This window comes from Dendropsophus ebraccatus, chromosome 14 (assembly GCF_027789765.1).
Source record: "Dendropsophus ebraccatus isolate aDenEbr1 chromosome 14, aDenEbr1.pat, whole genome shotgun sequence".
NCBI lineage: Eukaryota > Metazoa > Chordata > Amphibia > Anura > Hylidae > Dendropsophus > Dendropsophus ebraccatus.
Window position 1 is genome coordinate 37369079 of NC_091467.1, and position 22379 is coordinate 37391457.

Below are 22379 nucleotides of genomic sequence, written 5' to 3' on the forward strand. Positions count from 1 at the left end.
CTCCTATTCCACGGAGCGACGGCAGCAGGTCGCTGCTATATCAGTCGTTTGTTTTTCAACATGTTAGAAAACAAACAACTGCAACGATCAGCCGACATGATCGTTGCCTTCTATTCCATGGGGCGATTATCGGCCGAATACAGCCTATAATCATTCCATGGAATAGGGCCTTTACTCTCTATATCAGTACTAGTCATATAAAATCACCATCTGGCATCAATTGCCTATGTTAAGACAGTACCCGATATTCAGAGAGCTTTCCCTATATATTTTATGGCATAAAAATTCATCACAATTATCACTTGGCTGAAAACTGACCCAATATTCCTCATATCCTATGGCAGCGTTTCCCAACTGGGGTGCCGCCTTACACTGGGGTGCCAAAAAACCTGCCAAGGGTGTCACTTTAATATCTCTAGAAGCTGCGGCCACGCAGCTTCTAGGGATATACCCATAAGTTTGACTTTCAATTGTATTATATACTGATCAGTTTGATGTTCAACATTCAATTCAGCCGAATGTAGGAACAGGACCTGTCAGTGTTCTGCTCTTACTTTCAATCCCATAGGCCGCCCACATTTCATGCCAGCAGCCTATGGGACGTGACCTCTCTGGCAGGTGTGATGATGTGACATCATCACGCCTGCTGGAGGTTCTGTGGCCGCTGCTCGCAAGATGGAGCCCAAAGAGGAAGGAGAGCTGCTCCCTGCAGCCACACAACCCGGATTAGGTGAGTAGGATTTTTTTTTATTGGTGCACAGCAGGTGGGGTTACAGCATGGGGGGCATTATTACTAAGGGCAGAGCAGGCAGGAGGCATTTATACTGAGGGGGACATTATTACTAAAGGCAGAGCAGGGAGGGGGAATTTATAGGGGGTATATTATTACTATATGGAGGGCACAACAGTTGGCATAATTACTATGTGGGGGCACAGCATGGGCATTATTACTATATTGAGGAAATAGCAGGGGTATTATTACTATATGGAGGACTCAGCATTGGGGGCATTATTATATTGAGGGCACAGCAGGGGCATTATTGCTATATGGAGGGCACATTAGGGAGCATTATTACTATGTGGGGGCATAGCATGGGGCATTATTAGTATAAGAGGCACATCAGGGGCATTATTGTATGGGGGTACAAAGCATGGGGCATTATTACTATGAGGGAGCACAGCAGATGGCCTCTGTAGGGGGAGCGATGATTATTATCACCATTTACCGCACACAGCCATCATGTTGGGCAGCGAACCCCAGGCAGTGGGGAGCAGCACAGCTTACATAGCCCTGCAGAGGGGTCCCTGTCACCCCTTACTACTGCTGCCACTCAACCAACCTGTATATATAAATAAAAAAAACTATACATCTATTTATTTTAATAAAATTATATTACAAAGTAGTATAACTTTAATAAAGCAATGTATTTTATTCTACACAGTACTCCTTTAATACAAGGGTAAAATCCATATCTGTCACATAAGAAAGTGTCTGACAAGATACAATAGAATAACTGGGTGACAGCTAATGTTGTTGTCACTCAGCTTGGTGCAGTCACTGTATACTCTGTATCTATGAGGGAGGGACAGGTTGGCGGCCTGTCCTGAGCAGCTCCAGCCCACAGCCCGTGAGTGGAGCCCGGCTCTCCCACTACCCCACTCCTCACACGAGGCTGGAGGGGAGCCAGCACAGACCTCAGACCTCCTCTTCATGAGGATCTAGAGGGAGGAGCAGGGACAGGAGGAAGGCAGCCGAGCAGCACAAGGAAAGGGAGGGATTTCCTGCTGGGATTGGGGAGAGCTGGCTGCCTCACACTGCTGGAAACTTCCCACAAAGTCGGCTGAGCGATCACTCCGGCGGCTCCCGGGGCTGCCCCAGGCTGCGGGTGAGTTACGGGCGCGCCTTGTCCTGGCGGACTCCACGGGCTCCGCGTGTCCTCGCAAGTTTTATTGTACGTGGGAGACATCAAAGCCACTCGGCAAGGGGGGGAGAAGGGGGCGCTGTGTGCAGAGCGCTGCTAGGCTCTGCCCCATTGTGAGATCAAGTTCAGCCGCCCGTATATAGACACCCACATACTGCTGCTCCCATGTGCCCACACCGAGTGCAACACTTTTCCCATAGCAACCAATCAGAGCGCGGCTGTCAGGCTGCCGGAAAGTTTTAAAAATGAAAGCTGCCCTCTGATTGGCTGCCGAGGGCACTTTGTATTCCTGACCTCTATGCTGGACTATATAAATACATATAGATATGAGCACAGGATTATTTTCTGTCATGTCTGGCACAGGAATGGTTAATGGCCCTAGTTCTGTAAAGAATGTTTGTTTTGCTCGGAGCCCTCCCCACACCCCCCTTCTCATTCCTGCCTAAGCTTTCTCACTCATAGCTCTTCATGGTTGTGTTTGCGCTTAAAGTGCGTTCACATTGCAGTTTCCGCTACTTTTGGAGTTAAAAATGACCTGGAAATGAGCAATTACTGTAAATAGCTATAAGGCTTCCATTTATACACACACTTAAAAGGAACATTAAAAAACAGTTTTAGTGCATTTCAGGTATTTTTTATTTTGTTTTGGTAACATTTGTATTACGAAGTAATGTATTCTAGTACCTGGCTGCATTATTTGTGGCATTTTTGTGCCTGTCCATAGAATGGAGTCTATGGGACGGGCGGACAGTGAAGCAGGAGTGCGCGGGGACGAGCCGTGGAATCCGCGGCAAGTCATCTGCGTGATTTACTTAGTGTGCACATACCCTAACAAATGGGAAAAAAACAGGAACTAAGTGCTGTTGAAAAAGCAGCAGCAGGGTATCAAGGCAGGTGAGTATGGCTCTTTTTTTTTTTTTTGGCAGCACCCAGGGTCACTTGTAACAAAGCATCATCTTTTTTTTTTTGCTGTTATATTGATCCCAGGATTGAAGTAGTATCATATGGTAGTGTCACACACTACGGAAAATTCCACAGCAGAATCCTCAATATGCAGGTATATTGCTTTTTAACGGGAGAAATCGGCAACTCCTTGCTGAAAATCCCCAGCAAATATGCTCTGGGTGACATTCTAAACCTGAGGGTTAAATCAAGAGCTGGGGGGGGGGGGTATTCTGTACAGGTCCAGAAAACTGGTGTGTCTGAGGCTAAATCCAGCAAATAGAAAGCCGGCCTCCCTCATCTGTCGAGTTTTATTTATTGCCGGCACATTTACATGTCTTGTCAGACGTAACCTTGTTCCTGGCCTGCACAGGGCACGCTAGGCATGGTGTTGAATCCTAAACAGATTTGCAGTGTCTCCGACAAAATCTCATCTCTCATGTTTATAGCTTGGTAGATTTGTCTTTGCCCTGATAAAAGAATGGGATGGGCACAAGCCCAAGTATTCTAGGACCATTGCTCCCTGTACTCTAAGATGGTTCTTAAGAAGCTGGGCTTGTAGCTTCCTTACATTACGTGTAGTCTGCAGGGTGGAATGGTGGGAGGAAAGTGTGGGGGTACGGAGGGGGGTCCCAGAGTTTCCTGTCTCCGGGTTTATGAATGGGATCCAGCTGCCTGGAAGTAGCACAGGAAGACAAGGTTTCTATGGGTTAATTGTAACCCTTTCCTCAGAACAGGTGTACATGGATAAGGGCGGCATGTAGCTTGTGTATTTGTTTAATGCATTGCAGTATTAGTTACGTAGGCATAGTGCAAGGTTTCCTACTATGTAATGATGGGCGGGTTCTTCTTCTGACAATAAACACATTTGGCATACGTGACAGGTTGATACAGAACACACCTCCACAATTCACAAGAACATACGGAGAAGAGCAGGCCTCTGCGTGCTTCTTAGAGGGGTTACTAGGTGGAAGGCTGAAACGGTAACACAAATATTTGCTCTTTTTTATTCCTATACAGTGACATCATTTAGCGCCCAAGGAAGAATGAGTGGCCTTTTCTCTCGAGTACAATACACGTAATAGCTACACCTGGGATCCTTATGTCTGGAAAAAGTTTACTGAAGTGACCAGCACAAGTCTGGAAGGATCAAAGGGCTCGCCCTCAACAACACAAAGCAACGTAAAATACTAATACAAGACGGATTTCCTACTTCCAGGTTTATATGATGGAGTACGCTATAACATTGCAACTTGCCATCGCTCATGGACAAGACGCTGAAGCTAGCATTCTCTGCATGTGATATGGGACCTGTCCAAGGGATTAGATCAAAAGGGGGAATTCGACTCTGGAAACCCAGACATTTCCCCCGAGGTTAGCGCTCACTTCTGCACAGACTTTATAAGCTTGCTTTGACTCTCTATAACCCGGTGGATGTCTTGTGTTTGAATGTGGACAATACTTTGAAAGGTTACAAGTTCAGGATTTTAGTGACTATATGGACAGAGCGCTGGAGATGACTTTATAGTTTGACTGGCGATGGGTCGGGAGAATGAACTGATCCAAGCTGTAAAGAGCGGTGATGTTGGCACTGTGCAGAAGCTGCTTGCAAAAGTACGGACGTCAAAAAACAGTAAGTTGTCTGCCGGTGTATGGGTCGGGGGGGGGGAGGGTTTAAATGCAATGGTCTGCAGGAGAATGGACACCCAATTACTGATGGAGGACAGTAGAACAGGACTTATATAGAAATTAAGGTTTGTTCTTCATGATTAATAAGGGTCAACAAATCCCTACAATACAGGTGTCAGTGCTGCTGTGTTGCAGCCTCTTCCGCTTAGGGCAGGGATTAGGAACCTTTAGCCCTCCAGCTGTTGCAAAACTATAGTTCCCATCATGCCTGGACAGCTGAGGCTGTCCAAGCATGATGGGAATTGTAGTTTTGAAACAACTGGAGAGCCGAAGGTTCCTAATCCCTGTTCTAGAGATTGCTGGTGGCCTGTTAGTTGGACCCACGCTATTGAGTAAGTTATGAGCTTGAGCTGCAATGTCACGATTTTATTAAGCTTGCAAAGATCCCCTAAGAAAAATTTTACAGAGTTTGTCTGAAGTGTCAAAACAACTACTGGCTATGTTCACAATAAGTAAAAAAAAAAAAAAAAGAGAGAAAAGGTGTCCGTTTACTTTTTTAAAAGTCGTCCGTTATTGTCTTATTTTAATTGACACCAATGGTGGTTGTTGACCAAAAAAAATTGTTGCCAGAGATTTGTAATATACTTCTAATAAACAAAATCTCAAGTTCTACTGCTCTGGACATTTGGTGGCAGCAGAGAGCACTGTGTCAGACTGGAGAAAAGACACCACTGCAGGACATACAGCAGCTGATAAGTATGGGAAGGCTTGAGATTTTGTAATAGAAGTAAATTACAAATCTCTGGCACTTTCTGGGACCAGTTGATATAAAAGAAAAAAAATTGGGAGTGAACTACCTCTGTAAAAACAACAACTTTTATATGTATATGAGTCAAGTATATGCCCAGTTCTAAAAGACTGAATTGCATAATTTACGAACCTACAGAGCTGATATCTGGGAGTCAAAGGCTCTGTTCACACTGTGTGCTTTTGTTGTGTTTTTAACTTGCGTTTTCTGTTGTGTTTGGTGGTCCTATGTCTCCCAGTAAGGTCACAAATCATGACAAAAAATGTAATGTGAACACAGTCTAATAGATTGATGTTGATAACGTTTAATAAAATCCACACTAGTAAACATAACACTTCCTGAAGTAATGTTGCTTTTTTTTTTGCAGTGTATTATACTCAATAGAGGCTTGTACATGTTAAGTGGTCACAGACATGGTATTGTACTGAGCCCTCCAATCTGCCTGTCTGCTTTTGTGAGTCTGCTGTACGATGGCTATAGCTTAGTGACACTGATAGATGAGAGTTGCACTGATGCCAATGACTTTTATACACAGAGCACTGGTGCTTGCAGTGTCGCACACATACACTGTGTCACCCTGTTGTCACAGCTGACCTCTCGGTGGCTGCTTACATCACAGGGAGTTAAACATTTACTTGGATGTGCGTGACATGAGCAGAATCCAAGAAGGAACCAACATGTGTCTGAGTCACCTATTCTATTGCGTCCGTTCTTCTCCATTACGTTTATTGTGGATTTTGTAATGAATATTAGTTCTTCTCGGAGGGAAGGAAACTGGTTCTCCAGGACCACCTTCATGTCACTGTACCACTCATGTTAGTGGTACTTGGAATATCCCTGTTTATGTGTCAAGGCGTTGAGGTTCTTTTGAGGTTTGGGTTGGACATTGCAGGGTTTCCACTGATGGGTGTCCCCAGACAGACCGTATTTTAGGGATATCAACTGCAGTGGTGGTGTTAAATGTCAGCACACAAAACATATTATAGTATCTGTTGTCATTTTTTTTAAATGTAAAGGGAAATGCTGTTGATTTTTTTTCTTTTAAATCAACTGGTGTCAGAAAGTTATATAGCCTTTAATTTATTTTTATTTACAAAACTCAGGTCTTTCTGTACTTATCGGCTGCAGTATGTCCTGCAGGAAGTGCTCTCTCTTTTTGTTCTGACACAGTGCTCTCTGCTGCCATCTCTTTCAGGAACTGTCCAAAGCAGTATCAAATCTACATAGAAAACCTATCATGCTCTGGACAGTTTCTGACATGGACAAAGGTGGCAGCAGAGAACACAGCTAGAATGGAAAGAATCCACCACTTCCTGCAGGACATACAGCAGCTGATACATGCTGGAAGACTTGAGATTTTAAATCAAAGTAAATTACAAATCTCTATAACTTTCTGACACAAGTTGATATAAAAGATTTTTTTTTGTCGCTGTTCCCCCTTTAACCTCTTAAGGACAGAGCCAATTGCGTTTTCGTTTTTTCCTCCTTGTGTTTAAAAGGCCATAGCACTTGCATTTTTCCACCTAGAGACCCACATGAGCCCTTATTTTTTGCGTCACTAATTGTACTTTGCAATGACAGGCTGAATTTTTGCATAAAGTACTCTGCGAAACGAGGAAAATATTCAATGTATGGTGAAATTGAACATAAAAACACATTTTTTTTAAATTTGGGGGGTATTTGTTTTTACACCATTCGCCCTGGGGTAAAACTAACTTGGTCGTTACGATTACAATGATATATAATGCTCGTTACACGGACCGATTATTCTGCGAATTCGCACGATAACGATCGAATTCGAACGATAATCGTACGTGTAAACAAAGCGAACGATCAAACGACGAGCGAGAAATCGTTCATTTTGATCTTTCAACACCTTCTCAAATCGTCGTTGATCGTTCTCAAAAAATTCGCAGATCGTTCCGTGTGAACAGCCGTTCGCCGATTTAACCAAAGTGTGAGATAGGCTTAAGTGATCGCAGAACAAATTTTCCGTACGATATAGCGTACCATCTAAACGCTGATCGTTGTGAAAAGAAAATCGTTACTCCAACATTGTTAATCGTACGATCGGGCGATTTATCGTTTCGTGTAAACGTAGCATAACATGTATAACTTTTCTTTTATCTGATGGCTTGTAAAAAATTCAAACCATTGTTAACAAATATATGTTCCTTCAAAATCGCTCCATTTCCATACTTATAACGTTTTTATCTTTTGGTCTATGGGGCTGTTTCTATCAATACCTTGATTGCGCATATACGACTTTTTGATCGCTTTTTATTACAAAGGGGGGTGATTCAAACTTTTGTTAGGGGAGGGGGCTTTTTTTTTTATTACTAATAACACTTTTTTTTTTTTGCACTTATACTAGAAGCCCCCCTGATCATTGACATCTTTGTGGTATACTTATACAGCAAAGATCAATGAGCTTGGCACTCGTTTGCTTTCGGCTGAAGCATCCGAGTGCCGAGCCAGGATCAGCGCCATTTTGGAGCAGACACCCGGCCGGCATAGATGTGTGGATCGCTCCTGCGGGACAACGTTGACAGCTGTATCCGATTACTGAATTAGCGGGCATGGCGATCGGACCGTGCCCGCTAATAGCCGCGGTCCCGGGCTACACGCAGCACCCAGGGTCGCGGCGGTTCAGAGCGGGGTTGCCACGCGGCCCCGCTCTGAACACCTCTTGCAGACGTATGACGTACCGGTACGTCATGCCTCCTTAAGAGGTTAAAGGGGTTATCCAGTGAAAAACGTTTTCTTTCAAATTAACTGCCTTCAGAAAGTTATATAGATTTTTTATTTACTACTATTTAAAAGTCTCAAGTTTACCCATACTTATCCGCTGATATAGGTCCTGCAGGAAATGTTGTTTATTTCAGTCTGACACATTGCTCTACAGTGGTGTAGCTACCATAGAGGCAGGGTAGGCAGTTGCTATGGTGCCAGTGCAGGTGGGGGGCGGGATGCACAGGGAAGATAAGTCTCCTGTGTCCTTTTGCTTAACAACTTATGTACTGCACTGTAAGTGGCCCAGTGTTCACTTACATGCTGCAACATAAAAAGGGTTAATATGCAGAGGACAAGGAGATCTTTGCTTCACGCCTCTGATAACCCCTGACCTCTGTTTTCCAGCTGCTGCAATCAAGTAGGAAAATGTGCCAGGGTTCAGGGGTTATAAGTGCAGGAGCAGTAAAGCAGAGATCTCCTTTCTAATTTTTTTTTTTTTGTGTTGTAGCATGTAAGAGAACATTGGTCCACTTACACATTGCAGTACATAAGGGGTTAAGCACAAGGTAGTTGGCTCCTGCACCTATGTATTTAACCATGAGGGCTCCTAATGGGCCCTTATAGTTAGGTACAGTGGACTGACAAGAAGCCATTGTCTCTTTGCGCTGCCAGTCAGTTTTGTAGCTGCTTCTGCCTCTGGTCACGAGATTTTAGTTTTTGACCACATCACAGAGCCTGTGTGTATACGGGCCCCCCCCCCTGCACGCACGCACGCACGCACGCACACACACACACACACACACACACACACACACACACGTGTTGTGCGTATGGGAGGGGGGCCCCGTAAAGTTTTTTTTTTTGCTATGGGGTCCCACAAATCCTAGCTACGCCCCTGGTGGTCTCTGCTAACACCCAAATTCCCATAGAAAACCTCTCCTGCTTTCGACAGTTCCTGTCTCGGACACAGATGGCAGCAGAGAGCACTGTGTCAGACTGAAAAGAAAATAACATTTTCTTGCAGGACATACAATAGATAAGTATGGGAAGACTTGAGATTTTTAACTAGAAGTAAATTACAAATCTATATAACTTTCTGAAACCAGTTGATTTGAAAGAAAAAGGTATTTATACTCTAAAGGTAGTCCTGTGGTACTCCTGTGACATCATCAGGTCCCCCGCTGAATGCTCTGGTCACTTTGGAGATAGACTTGCCTCAGCATTAGCTGCCAGCTCAGCCAGATACTGTCTGTGGCTGGGTCCCACTTCAGTCAGTGATTGACTGAGCAAGCTGCCACTGCCAAGGTGAGTCCGTCTTGGAAGTAGTGGCCAGAGGGTTCAGCAGAGGACCCAGAGGAAACGCTATATGTATATATGTATGGGTCATTCAGTATTTTTTCTGCACCCCAGCAATGTATAACCTTTGAAGGCAGCTGATTATCAGAATACAGTTGTCTAATATAGTTTGCAGGGGTTTCCAGTAATAGAGCAGCAATAGGAACACTCTGTTCCATTGGGTGCCGTGAGCAAGATCTAGGCAGTATTTATGATGGCCAGCCTGTAGTCTGTGAATAGAACCATTGTCGGCACATCTTGAGAGCACAGGTTACATAATGTAGGCTGCCATAAACAAGGAAGTGCAATATTTTGTAACTCTAAAGCTACACTTCATGTTTAGGGGGTATTCTCATCTCAACTAGGGATGGGCGAACTGGCTGAGGTTCAGGTTTGTATGAACCTAAACTATTGGCTTCTGATTCCCGTTGTCTGTCTGCTCCGTGGAGAGGGTGGATACAGCCTGAGGACCACCTAGTAAACTGGGATACAGCCTATGGCTATGGCTGAATCCCAGTTTTCCAGGCGTCCTTAAATGTCCCACTACCCAGCGGTGCTGTCCATTTTTTCATCCTGTTGCCTGATTCCTGCCATCTGCAGTTAGGCCTGCTCGGTGCACTGAGGCCTAATATCGGTGAACTGGGGGTGGTGGGCCTGCCTCCAGTGCACCAAGCCTAACTGCAGATGGCGGGAACCGGGGGGGGGCGCTTAAAAAATTGACTGTGCTGGCCCTAGTTTGAGAACCAAGGTACCACTGATGTATAGAGGCATAGTGTACACACACACACACACACACACACACAGCGGGATCTGGACGTTTTTGCGAGCGGGTATGGTGGGTTGTACCTGGTAAGTTAAGCACTGGAGAGGCTTCACATACAGGACATTATAAGATTGCTGGAGTGCATATACAGTAGTAGAACAGACAGTGCACCACCATCTCCCATCCTTTACAATGCTGAGTGGGGGGGGGGCACTATACAGTGAAGGATGAGTGGGGCGCTGGTGACTACTGTACTATAATTGCTGGTTTTGTTGAATGTTTCTTGTTTAAAATGTACTGTACAGTATAGTGCTATTCTGTACTGTAGGGATTAAACTGGGCACTGTACCATCATATATATTGGAACTGTAGGTAATTATTGGTGGGTATTCAAACCAGTTAAACAAATTTACATTATTTCCTATAGGAAGACACTACTGGGTTCTCAAGCTGCTTTCATGAACCAATTAAGTTCGAGAACAGAGGTATCACTGTATATACATTAGCCAGACCACGGATTTTAGAGCAGAGAGGTTATATCAGGAGGAGGAGACAAGTTTGCTAAATGAATGTATTTGCAAAAATATTTAACTTATCAAGTCCTACAAGTTTATCTGTGTTAGTTGAGATAAGAATACCCTCTTTAAATAGTTGCAATAACTTACATGAGTATATATATATTTTTTTATGTTAAGGTTACTACAGTTTTGTGAGGTGTAATTCTGTATGTGGTGCTCTCTGCTGCCACCTCTGTCTACAGCATGACCATTCTGAAACAGGAGAGGTCTTTTATGGGTAGTTCCAGACATGGACAGAGGTGGCAGTGCAGAGCATTGTGTCAGACTGGAAAGCAAACAACACTTCCTGCCTGAGGTGGTTGTTGTTGTTGTTGTTGTTGTTGTTGTTGTTTTTTTTTCTTTTAAAAAAGAAGCAACTTACTAATTTCTATAACTTTCTGACACCAGTTAATTTGGAAACACATTTTTTTCTCTCCAAAGTTGGGAGGGGTACTCCAGCCAGGTGCCTTTTTTATTATATGCCCTTAATTAAGTGCTCTTAATTATTTTCAAATGAGTACCCAGAGTACCCCTTTAATAATATGTATCAATGCAGTAATCTGTGAGACCTAATTTTTATGTTGCTGGGATGGTGGTACCAGATGCTGTATCCATTTTTTTTTTGTACTATGGACAGCATTCTTACAATCTTGTTCTATAAACCGTGAGCATACCGATAACATACTGCCTATTATACACTAAACAATAAAGTAAACTTTTCTTTTTGTATAATCAGTATACATTGTAATTTGAAGATAATGAAAGTTCTAAACTGGTCTGTGTAAGTTCTCTTAGGGTAGAAATCTCCCCCCCTGCTGTGTCTGGATTCTGATTTACCATAAAGTTTGTATTCTCCTCTTCTTCTGGTCCTCTTGATGCAGGATGCTGCTTGCAGAGGAATGTACAAGAACTGGTTCTAGTGGGGTGCATGTCTCGGCAGGACCCGTGGACTACTTCTTCTATTATTATGCTGCATTACGAGTTTTCTCCTTCTTGTATCCAAAATCGGTCTATGCAATAACATTTATTATTTATCTGTGACCATTACACTGGTATGATGTGCAGCAGACGAGTGCCCATCAGCGGGACTGGCGCTCGTGTACATTGCCTTCACAAGGCTCGATGATTCTTGCAGCCATACCACACAAACGATAGCTGGATCTACCTTGCGGCCATTCAAATGCATTGTTATCTGCTGCCCATCAAGTTTTTGTGTTAAACTTGTGTTCAATTATTGTAATTCTCCATTATAATATCTATATAATATAATAATTCTCAAATCTTGCAGTTTCCATTCTCGCCACTCATTCTAAGGGCCCTATTACATGGAGCTATTATCTGCCGAATCAGGCAGATATTTCCCTATGTAATAGAGGCATAAGTGTAAGACTTAAAGGGAACCTGTCACCCCCGTGCCGGGGTATGACAACCAGGTCTTCCTTGAACCTGATGCTGCCACCTACTAAACAAAGTAATTCTCACTCCTAAAACAGAACCTGCAGGTAAGTCAGAGACCTCTGCAGAGTCCAGGGGAAATTCCTCACGGCCCTATTACACAGAACGATTAACGGCTGTATACAGCCGATAATAGTCCTGTGTAATTGAAGGCAACGATCAGCCACCACGAACGATGTTGGCTAATCGTTGCAGTCTTTTAACATGTTGAAAGACAAACGACTGTGACAGCAACAATCTGCTGCCGTCGCTCCACTATCCTCTATGGGCTGCCCAGACGATCACCCGGACAGCTCCCTGCGGCCTCCCCTGCACTTACCGCTCGCTGCCACCGTATGTAATAGCTGACATCTCTTGTTTGCTCCTCTAGTCACCCCGGGTAATAGCGGCTTTAGCTGGCTTCAGGGATGGGGAGCTGACCTTCCTGGGGTGAAGATGATGAGTGCTTTCAGACTGTAACTTGGGCTGACTCTTCCCGGAAGAAAACAAAGTTACGGCGGGGGGGTGTGTGTATTTGAGTGAAAGGAGCTGGACAAGCATGTTACTACTTTGCTTTCCGCTTACTGCAGAGTTTGTTAGAGATTTCCCATACACGGGAATGTTTAGCATGGCTAACCATTACTGTATCTTCTATGAAGAGGGGTGCCGTAAGCTTATCTCTTTAAGAATAAAAGGGGTTGGCAGTGATATTCCATCATACCCAACCTCTTTTTCTACCGATATCATATGTCGGTGGAGTCTCAGGAGACCCCCATACACTTTATACTGATGGCGAGACCTTAATAGCCCTATTAAACGCTATGATTATCGGCCGTTACGGCCGATAATCGTCCCGTGTAATAGAAGTTAATGATTAGCTGACATGAACGATGTCAGCTGATTGTTGCTGCCGTTTGTCTTTCAACATGTTGAAAGACAAACGATTGTGATAGCAACGATATGCTGCTGCTGTTTCGTGGAATAGGAGCAGCAGCAGCAGCAAACTGCCTCTATCCTCTAGGGGCTGCCTGGACAATCTAGCGATCACCAGGGCGGCAATACAATACATTAATTAAATTTTTGACCGACTTCTACTTTAAAAACATATCGTACCTTGCAACTTTCTTCTCATTTTTTTCACTGGCTAAACAAAACGCCAAGGCTGGCTTCACACCTAGTATTTTGGTCAGTATTTGAGCCTCATCTTCAGTATTTTAAACTAAAACCTGGAGTAGAACCAACACAACACAAGATCTGTAATGTTTCTGTGTTTTGAACCCACTCCTGGTTGTGGCTAAAAATTCCTCAAGTGAATCCTCAAGTGAATCCAGCCAAGCTCTCTATGGGCGCTGTGGTTTAGGGCATACCTCCCAACAGTCCCGGATTCAGCGGGACAGTCCCGATTTCGGGGACCTGTCCCTCTGTCCCGGAACGGCCCCCTTGTATCCCGCTTCCCAAAACATACCTGTCCCTTTAATTGCGAGCGCTCCTAATGGAGCGCTCGCAGATGCTGGGCTGTGCACAGCTCCCTCTAGTGGCCGGAAGCTGCATTCTGCCTCCAGTCACTAGAGGCCTCTCTCATCCCCTGCGTTCCCGCGCGGAGCAGAGGAGTGATGTCTGCACAGAGAGATGGAAGGAGACGCTGGAGGGCTGAAGCACAGAACTGCAGTGAGTATGTGCTTAACGAGGGATGGTGGGGGGAGGCTAGCTGACAGGGAAGGTGTTGGACATAGTGAGGGGTCCCTGGGGGGTGCCGCAGTTACATGTGGGAGGGGGGTGCCGCTGCTGCCACACACTGACCACTGACTGACACTGAAGGCCATCTGACACTCAGCAGCTGCGGCCTTCAGTATCAGTCAGTGGCCACTGACAGGTCACATTCTCTGTCCCTTTCAAAGCCCTGAGCAGGCAGATCACATACCGCACAGCCCCCGAAGCTCTTATCTCCAGCCCCGCGGCACTGGCATTCATCTCCCCTGCTTATCTTCTCCCCTGCTTATCTTCTCCTCGCTGCTGATGAGGTCACCTGTCCGGGACAAGCAGGAGAGAAGAGAGTGCAGGGGCCAGGGGGCTGGACATAGGAGCTGCGGGGGCTGGGAGCTGTGTGTGAGGTGTGCACATAGCCACTACTGGGGAGAAAGCCACTGCTGTGCTGCCATGTCAGTATGCTTTTCTATTTTTCTGGTACACAGGGGGGCTTTACTTAGATAGGTAGATAGATAGACTATCTACCTACCTATCTCCTACCTGTCTGTCTATCTACCTACCTATCTATCTATCTATCTATCTCCTATCTATCTGTCTGTGTCTCCTATCTATCTATCTATCTATCTCCTATCTATCTATCTCCTATCTATCTGTCTGTCTGTCTCCTATCTATCTATCTATCTATCTATCTATCTATCTATCTCCTATCTATCTATCTATCATCTATCTCCTATCTATCTGTCTGTCTGTCTCCTATCTATCTATCTATCTATCTATCTCCTATCTATCTATCTATCTATCTATCTATCTCCTATCTATCTATCTATCTATCATCTATCTCCTATCTATCTATCATCTATCTCCAACTATAGAGATAGATAGATAGACAGACAGACATATAGATAGGAGATAGATAGATAGATAGGAGATAGGTAGGTAGATAGACAGACAGGTAGGAGATAGGTAGATAGATAGATAGACTGACTATCTATCTACTTACCTATCTCCTATCTATCTATCTATCTATCTATCTATCTACTATCTCTATAGTTGGAGATAGATAGATAGATAGATAGGAGAGAGATAGAGAAAGAAGTGTTTATTCCATCAACATGCCAAGCATTAAGAAATAGTGCAGCACAACAAACACACAAACGCTACAATGGCGAGTAAATCACCATTTTGAAGTGTGAAAATGGCGATCGACTCGCCGAAACGTTGCGTTTATGACTGATTTAGGGGCGTGTCTTGTGGTTTAGGGGCGTGTCTTTGGGTGGGGTTAGGGGCGTGTCCATGTCCCTCTTTCCTCTCGCCTAAAGTTGGGAGGTATGGTTTAGGGTAGAACTCTCCACTAAGAAATATCCCTATTAGCTGAGATCTACTTGTGTAACATTACAGGGGCTTGTGGAAATGAGAGACCTGGCTCTCAATTGTCTTAGCAGCAGCTTTTAGGTCATATCCTGCTACAGAGATGGAAAAGTCTTGGTGTGACCACAATTCCTGCCGAGTACAGTTGTATGAACTCTTTCCTGTCCCAGCCCTAGAGTTATTTAATAGCTGTGTGTCGCCCTGTTTCTGAATATATCATCCATGGTAAGGCCAGTGGTCCTCACACCTCCCTTTTTTCCCCTCAGAACAAACCCTACATTTCTAACCAGTCCCTGCAGAACATAGCTATGCATGGCCACAGTGTTTGTGTGATCAACCACAAGCATGCAGAGCATGGCAATAGACCTCCATTCTTGTCTGCAAACAGCAGATACAATTCAGTCTGTGTATGCAAAATGTCAACCATTTCTGTGGGTTGTGAGCAAGAACAAAAATCCTTCTTTCTAAAACTGAGGCAGAAAAATAGAGAACTGGTAGACAGGAGGCTGCATGGTGAAAATATTCTGGAAGAACCTTCAAAATGATAAAGCCTGATTCTTAAATAGAGCAGAGAGCCAGTCCTTATAGAATCAGTCACTTGAATAGCCATCCTTTAGAGAAATCCACATGGGACAAGTCTTGCTCTGTGCTACTGTTTCCCGACCTCGTAAGTTATCTTATCATGGGATTTTAGGAATAGAGGCATTACCTTCCACCTTCTGTGGCTCCTAGGCTGACCTACGCTGCTTTTAAGTATTTATGTTCGCAGTCTTGTTGAGCAATGTATAATAACTAATGGTCTTTACTTGCAGAACTTCTCGGATCAACCAAGAGGTTAAATATCAATTATCAGGACAGTGATGGGTGAGTATTCGCATGTGTTTTCATGTCTGCATTGTCACTTCTACTGTTTCATATCTAGGGCAACACTTCTAACCCCTTATAGCAGTAGTGGGTCAAGCATTTTATAGTGTATGTTTGCTATTATTTGTTGCGTGCTGTGTCTGTCCTTATGCAAAGCACCTTTGGACAGACTGAGATCAGTTTGCCTGCCCAAAGTCCCTACGGTAAAAGTTTCATCTAGGGAATTCCTGACCAGGTGCCCTTTCCCTAATGAATACGGCTGATGGTGCGTTTACTCAGAGAGATTTATAAGACAGATTTTTTAAGCCAAAGCCAGGAATGGATTTGAAAAGAGGATAGACCCCAGTCTTTCCTTTATGACCTATTCCCTGTTTATAGTCTGTTCCTGGCTTTGGCTTCAAAGATCTGTCAGATAAATCTCTCAGTGTAAATGCACTATGAGGGTCCATTTACACAGAAAGATTATCTGACTGATTATATGCCAAAGATTTGAAGCCAAAGCCAGAAACAGACTATAAACAGAGATCAGCTCATAAAGGGAAGCCTGAGATTCCTCCTCTTTTCAAATCCATTCCTGGCTTTGGCTTCAAATCTTTGGCAGATAATCTGTCAGATAATCTTTCTGTGTAAATGGACCCTGACTTTCTTTGATAGCTGCTACTAGCCAAACAGCACCGTATGGCTTGAAAAGTGCTGTAAACCAAATACAAAATGAGATAGGAATAGCCCTTTAAACTTGCCTAATAAGCTTCCTGTTTAAGTCTTTTTTTGCTATTTTTGTAGCCTGTCTTTTTGTAGGTGAGGTCTCCAGATCTGGATGCAGTATTCCTACTGGTTATACCTCTAGCAATACAGCCCAGCATACGATTAGCTTTCCCTACCGCCTGGCTACACTGGTGACTTTTGAGAGAGTTAGAAATCACTTCATCTAAATCCTTCTCTTCTGAAGTCTTTGCTAATACAAAACTGCCGATATGATACTCAGAGGATTCCTTCTCCCCAAGTGTGTTATTTTACATTTGGAAACCTTGAACTGCATGGTTTCTATACTCTTGACCACTTATCTAGTAAATCTAAATCATTTTCCGTATTACTGACACCTCCAGAAACATCAACCCTATTGTACACATTTTTGTCATTGATAAAGAGACAGACCTTACTTGCAAAACCTTTGTCTGTGCCACTTACAAACATAATAATAGGACCAAGAACAGACCCTTGAGGCCAGTACTTGTAACCAATCTCGGTGTAGAATACACACCATTAACAATAAACCAGTATCCAGGGATTAAAAGGGGTTATACAGTAATTTTTTTTTTTAACAATGGTGTCTGGGAGGTGGAAAAGTAAAACACGTTTACATTGCTTCCCAGCCAGCATCAGCTCCACAGAGGTTTGGTCTCTGTAGTAGCAGTCTTTTAGGTGTGCTTGACGTGACATCACTGCTTAGACCAGTAATGGCTAAACTTGACACTCCAGCTGTTGCAAGACTACAATTCCAATCATGCCGGAACAACAAAAGAAATAGCTTTGGCTGCCCAGGTATGATGGGAGTTGTAGTTTTTCAACAGCTGGAGTGTCAAGGTTAGCCATCACTGGCTTAGACAATTAGTAAATTGCATCTGACAGGTTCACCTTAAAGACCTGTCATATTCTATAACTTAAGCTGTACTCTTTGCCATTGTTTACATGATTTGTATTCTTTAAAGTGACACTGTCACCCCCTTTGTGCATTCTGACATCTCTACACAGGTGTAAAGGGTAAATTTAGCGTTTTTCATACCTTATTTCATATCATACGTCATGGTGCTTGTTCAAGTAAAAAGTCATCTTTTATCAACTGCAGATTGTACTAAGTGGGCGTGGCCTCGCGGTATTAGCGCGGCTTAGCCCCGCCCACAACTGCACCGTTGGTCACACCCCCATGATGCCCATTGGTTGGCTGACTTAAAGGGGGTCAGCTTGTTCCAATGGCCGACGAGGGGGTGGAGCCAATGGTGCCCTTGTGGGCGGGGCTAAGTGGCGCTAATGCCGCAAGGTCACGCCCACTTAATACAATCTGCAGTTGATAAAAGGACACGTTTTACTTGAACAAACACCATGGCGTATGATATGAAATAAGGTATGAAAACCGCTAAATTTACGCTTTACACCTGTGTACAGATGTCAGAATGCACAAAGGGGGTGACAGTATCACTTTAAGGCCGCATTAGATGGCCAAAGCCACTGTGTAAGAGAGTGCCGATCTGCTAGCTTGGTGCCCTTACAGAGACTGTTACATGGCTTGATAATTGTTAGGCCAGGGCTGCATGAACATAACTAGTACAATGAGCCCTTTCCCGTAATTGGCCGCACATCTCTTATTTATTATATGTAGAGATGTGCGGCTGACGCTTAGCTAAATCAGCGATCAGCCGATGAGCGAGTGTTCAATGTTTCTACTGTAGGACTGTCTGTTAGAGTTCAGTTCAAGCATCTTTTTAGTGTTGTTGTGTCCTGTAACTTTTTACAATTTTCTGCAATATCTCAAATTTTACTCTTTGGTAAAGCTTCACATTTAGTCAAGTGCTGTTCTCTTGACAGGTTTTCCGCTTTGCACCATGCAGCTCTTAGTGGCAATTCTGAGCTGTTGCTGCTACTTCTAGAAACACAGGCAGCTGTGGATATCAAGGATGGCAATGGTGGGTGTATACAAAGTATATCTTCTAAGATATCTAAAAAATGGCAGCTCTTCTAATAAAGTCTTTGTGTTCCCTCCCTGTAGGAATGCGTCCCTTACACTACGCTGCATGGCAGGGTCAGCCGGAGCCAGTGCAACTCCTTCTCCGAGCAGCTGCCAGTGTCAATGCTGCTTCCAATGATGGACAGATTCCCTTGCACTTAGCCTCTCAGTATGGACACTATGAGGTGGTATGTAGCACATATATTTCTTAAAAAAATATCTGTACAGTTCTGCGTACATCAACATCAACCAAATACCCTTGGTTATCTGGATGGAGGTTCCAGGGTTACTTAATCCCTTGCTGTCAAGAGAGGAGTTTGTATGTTAGTAACTCCTCATCTCCCATTTTAAAAAACAGCACATCTCAAAGTAGTCAAAATTAAGATTTACCACTTCAGGCGTTTCAAAGAAACATTTTTCTTCTATAACATAACAGGTGTCAACAGAGAAATGCAACTCAATATTTATTCCCCTAATTCTGCGGTGTCTAGAATAATTCCATATGTGACTCAAACATGAACCTCAGGCACAAAAAAGCAGCTGTTGAATTGTACAGTCTATTATTTAGGATATTTTGTAGACCTCATATCAATTTGCATTGGCCTTGGGGTGCCACAATTATTTCTACGTGACAATTTGACTTTTTCTTTGCTGCTTTTCATAGGCACATGTGATACTCTGATCGCTTTTTTAATTTAATTTTATTTAATTTTTATTTGATGAAACCTAAAAAAGAATTGATTTTTTTTAACACTCTTCATGTGATGTGAATGATAAGTTCACATTATTCTAAAGGTCAGTATGATTATGGAGATTTGTATCAAATATCATGGTTTATTACATATACACACCAAAAATGTGTTTATGTGCCGCCATATTCTGAGTGAGTGTTAGTGTTTTCATGCAGGATGCGTTGATGTTTTAAGTGGTACGATTTCTGAGTACTTAAGACTTTTTTACTTTCTTTTGATGGTGCGTTCACACCTACAGGATCTGCAGCTGATTTTCTGCAGCAGATTTTATTTAAATAACTGAACACAGCATCAAATCTGCTGCAGATCCTGTAGGTGTGAACGCACCCTTAGGAAACAAGGATTACAAAAAAACAGATTTTGAATGTTTAATGGTGTCTTCTAAATAGTATAAAATAAATTACATGTTACGTTTATTCTGCAGGACAGTACAAATACAGCCGTACCTAACTTCTATACATGTTTATATGTTTTATTACATTTGCACCGTTAAAAAAACTTTTTGTAAAAAAACAAAAAAAACACATTGTGCAGCACCATAGTCTAAAAAATTTTTTTCATTTTTAGGGTAAAAAAAAAAGGCCAGAAGCCTCAAAGACTGGGAATAGATTTTTTTTTTTTTTTGTTTTTATTCTACTGTAGAATTGACATTGCCAGTGTGGTAACTTTGTTGTTAGCATTACAAAATCTGTGTTCTTGGTACACTTCTATGTTCAGTACTTTGAGGTGTTGTGCTGTATTTTTTTTAATTATATTGTATTTCTATCTTTACTGCCAGTCTGAGACCCTTTTGCAGCACCAGTCAAATCCATGCCAAGTCAACAAATCCAAGAAAACCCCTTTAGATCTGGCTTGTGAGTTTGGGAGAGTAAAGGTAAGAGAGATTATACATTTATTTATTTTCTCTTTTCTAAATTATGTAGTTTGTCCTTTTCGTATCTGATTGCTTTGAACATGTTTCGATGATATTTACATCTGATCTTAAAGCAAATGTTCCACTATTACATTGCTTTTTAGTCTTTTACATGAATGGATCAGCGTCGGTGCGGGGATGCCGCTGCCGTGGTCCTTTTTTTTTTTTTTTTTTTTTTTTTTTTTTTTCTTCCTCCCTAAACCGTTTCCTGTGGACGCCGCCAGTCTATTACTGAGCACAGGCCGGGCATGAAGCACTGGAGAGTGGTCTGCCGGCCCCCAGTATGACAAAACCCCCTCCCCTCTGTGACGCAGCTCCATTAGAATCAATAGAGCCACATTAAAGAGGGGAGATTGTCACACTGGGGGCCCCGCTCCAGTGCTTCATGCCGGCGCCAATTTATTCAGGCAAAAAAAAAAACAGCCGAAAAACAGTTCGATACCAGGATTTCCTGGTATCGAAACTTTGTTAAACTGCGCTATTATGCAGTTTAACATAAAGTATAGCGCAGAGAACACGGCCGGCAGCTATGTGAGCGCCGGCCGTGTTCTCTGTGTGCCGCCCCCTGCTCCCACCTGTCATCTCCTCAGCGCGCACCCTCTTCCCCCGTCGGCGCCAAATTCAAATAGCCGGCACATAGCTATTGCTAGTGCCGGCTATGTAACTATATAGATGCCGCTGTCACACTGACAGCGGCATTACCCCCCTCCTGAGCCCGCTCCATATACAGCGGGGGTCGGCTACTGTGTGTAGCAGACCCCGGCTGCTAATGACTGCGGGCAGAGCAGGGTCACGGGCTGGAGAGGGAGAGCGGTGTCCGGGAGAGGAGAAGGCTGGAGGAGGGGTCGGCAGGAGATGCAGCCACTACATCTGCACCGGACTATGAGGTGGTGGGGGCGGCAGGAGTGTGAGGAGGCGGGAGGCCGGGGCCGGCAGGAGACTCCGGAGCAGACACAATGTGGGGGGTTTACAGTCGGCCTGACTCTGACTGGGAGGGGGAGGGGGGCTGTAAACTGCAGATCACAGACAAATCCAGGTCACCGGTAAGCATGCCCTGACACCAAGAATAGTAAAACTACAGCCCCCATCATCCCCCCTGCTGGCTGGTGTGTGTTATATGGCTACAACCCCCATCATCCCCCCCTGCTGGCTGGTGTGTGTTATATGGCTACAACCCCCATCATCCCTCCTGCTGGCTGGTGTGTGTTATATGGCTACAACCCCCATCATCCCCCCTGCTGGCTTGTGTCTGTTATATGTCTACAACCCCCATCATCCCCCCTGCTCGCTGGTGTCTGTTATATGGCTACAACCCCCATCATTCCCCCTGCTGGCTGGTGTCTGTTATATGGCTACAACCCCCATCATTCCCCCTGCTGGCTGGTGTCTGTTATATGGCTACAACCCCCATCATCCCCCCTGCTGGCTGGTGTCTGTTATATGGCTACAACCCCCATCATCCCCCCTGCTGGCTGGTGTCTGTTATATGGCTACAACCCCCATCACCCTCTGATTGTTAAAGTGTTACATGACTACAACCCCCATCCTCCCCGATAGCAGTTGTGTGTTACATGACTACAACCCCCATCCTCCTACCTGATAGCAGTTGTGTGTTACATGACTACAACCCCCATCCTCCCACCTGATAGCAGTTGTGTGTTACATGACTACAATCCCCATCCCTGGCAGCTGAAGTGTTATTGTCCATACTACCTGTCACTTTCCTGATCACGCACGGTAAACCGAGCAAGTGCAGAAACCACCCAATTCAGTACCCCATAAAAAGATGGTACTAAATAAAACGACAGATCACAGCGCAAAAAATGCCCCTCACCCCCCAGCCAGACAGGCGGAGAGATAAAAATGTGAGTCAGAGTTGGGCAAGTCTTTATTTATTTTAAATAATGGGGACTTAATTTTTAAAGTAATA

The 22379-nt window shown here is 44.0% G+C and overlaps 1 protein-coding gene across 3 annotated transcripts in view; it reads left to right on the forward strand.

The window, feature by feature from the left end:
• Positions 1-1735: 1735 nt before the first annotated feature.
• Positions 1736-22379, forward strand: part of CASKIN2 (CASK interacting protein 2) — a 46493-nt gene continuing 25849 nt past the window's right edge. For 2 of the 3 annotated variants that reach the window (XM_069953944.1, XM_069953946.1), the window contains exons 1-6: positions 1736-1886; positions 3885-4497; positions 16011-16062; positions 18646-18743; positions 18827-18972; positions 20315-20410. In XM_069953944.1, coding sequence (XP_069810045.1) covers positions 4404-4497; positions 16011-16062; positions 18646-18743; positions 18827-18972; positions 20315-20410 — 486 coding nt within the window. In that variant the 5' untranslated portion in view covers positions 1736-1886; positions 3885-4403. Of the gene's footprint in view, positions 1953-3884; positions 4498-16010; positions 16063-18645; positions 18744-18826; positions 18973-20314; positions 20411-22379 lie in introns of all 3 variants that reach the window. The other variant, XM_069953945.1, reaches the window with a different exon arrangement.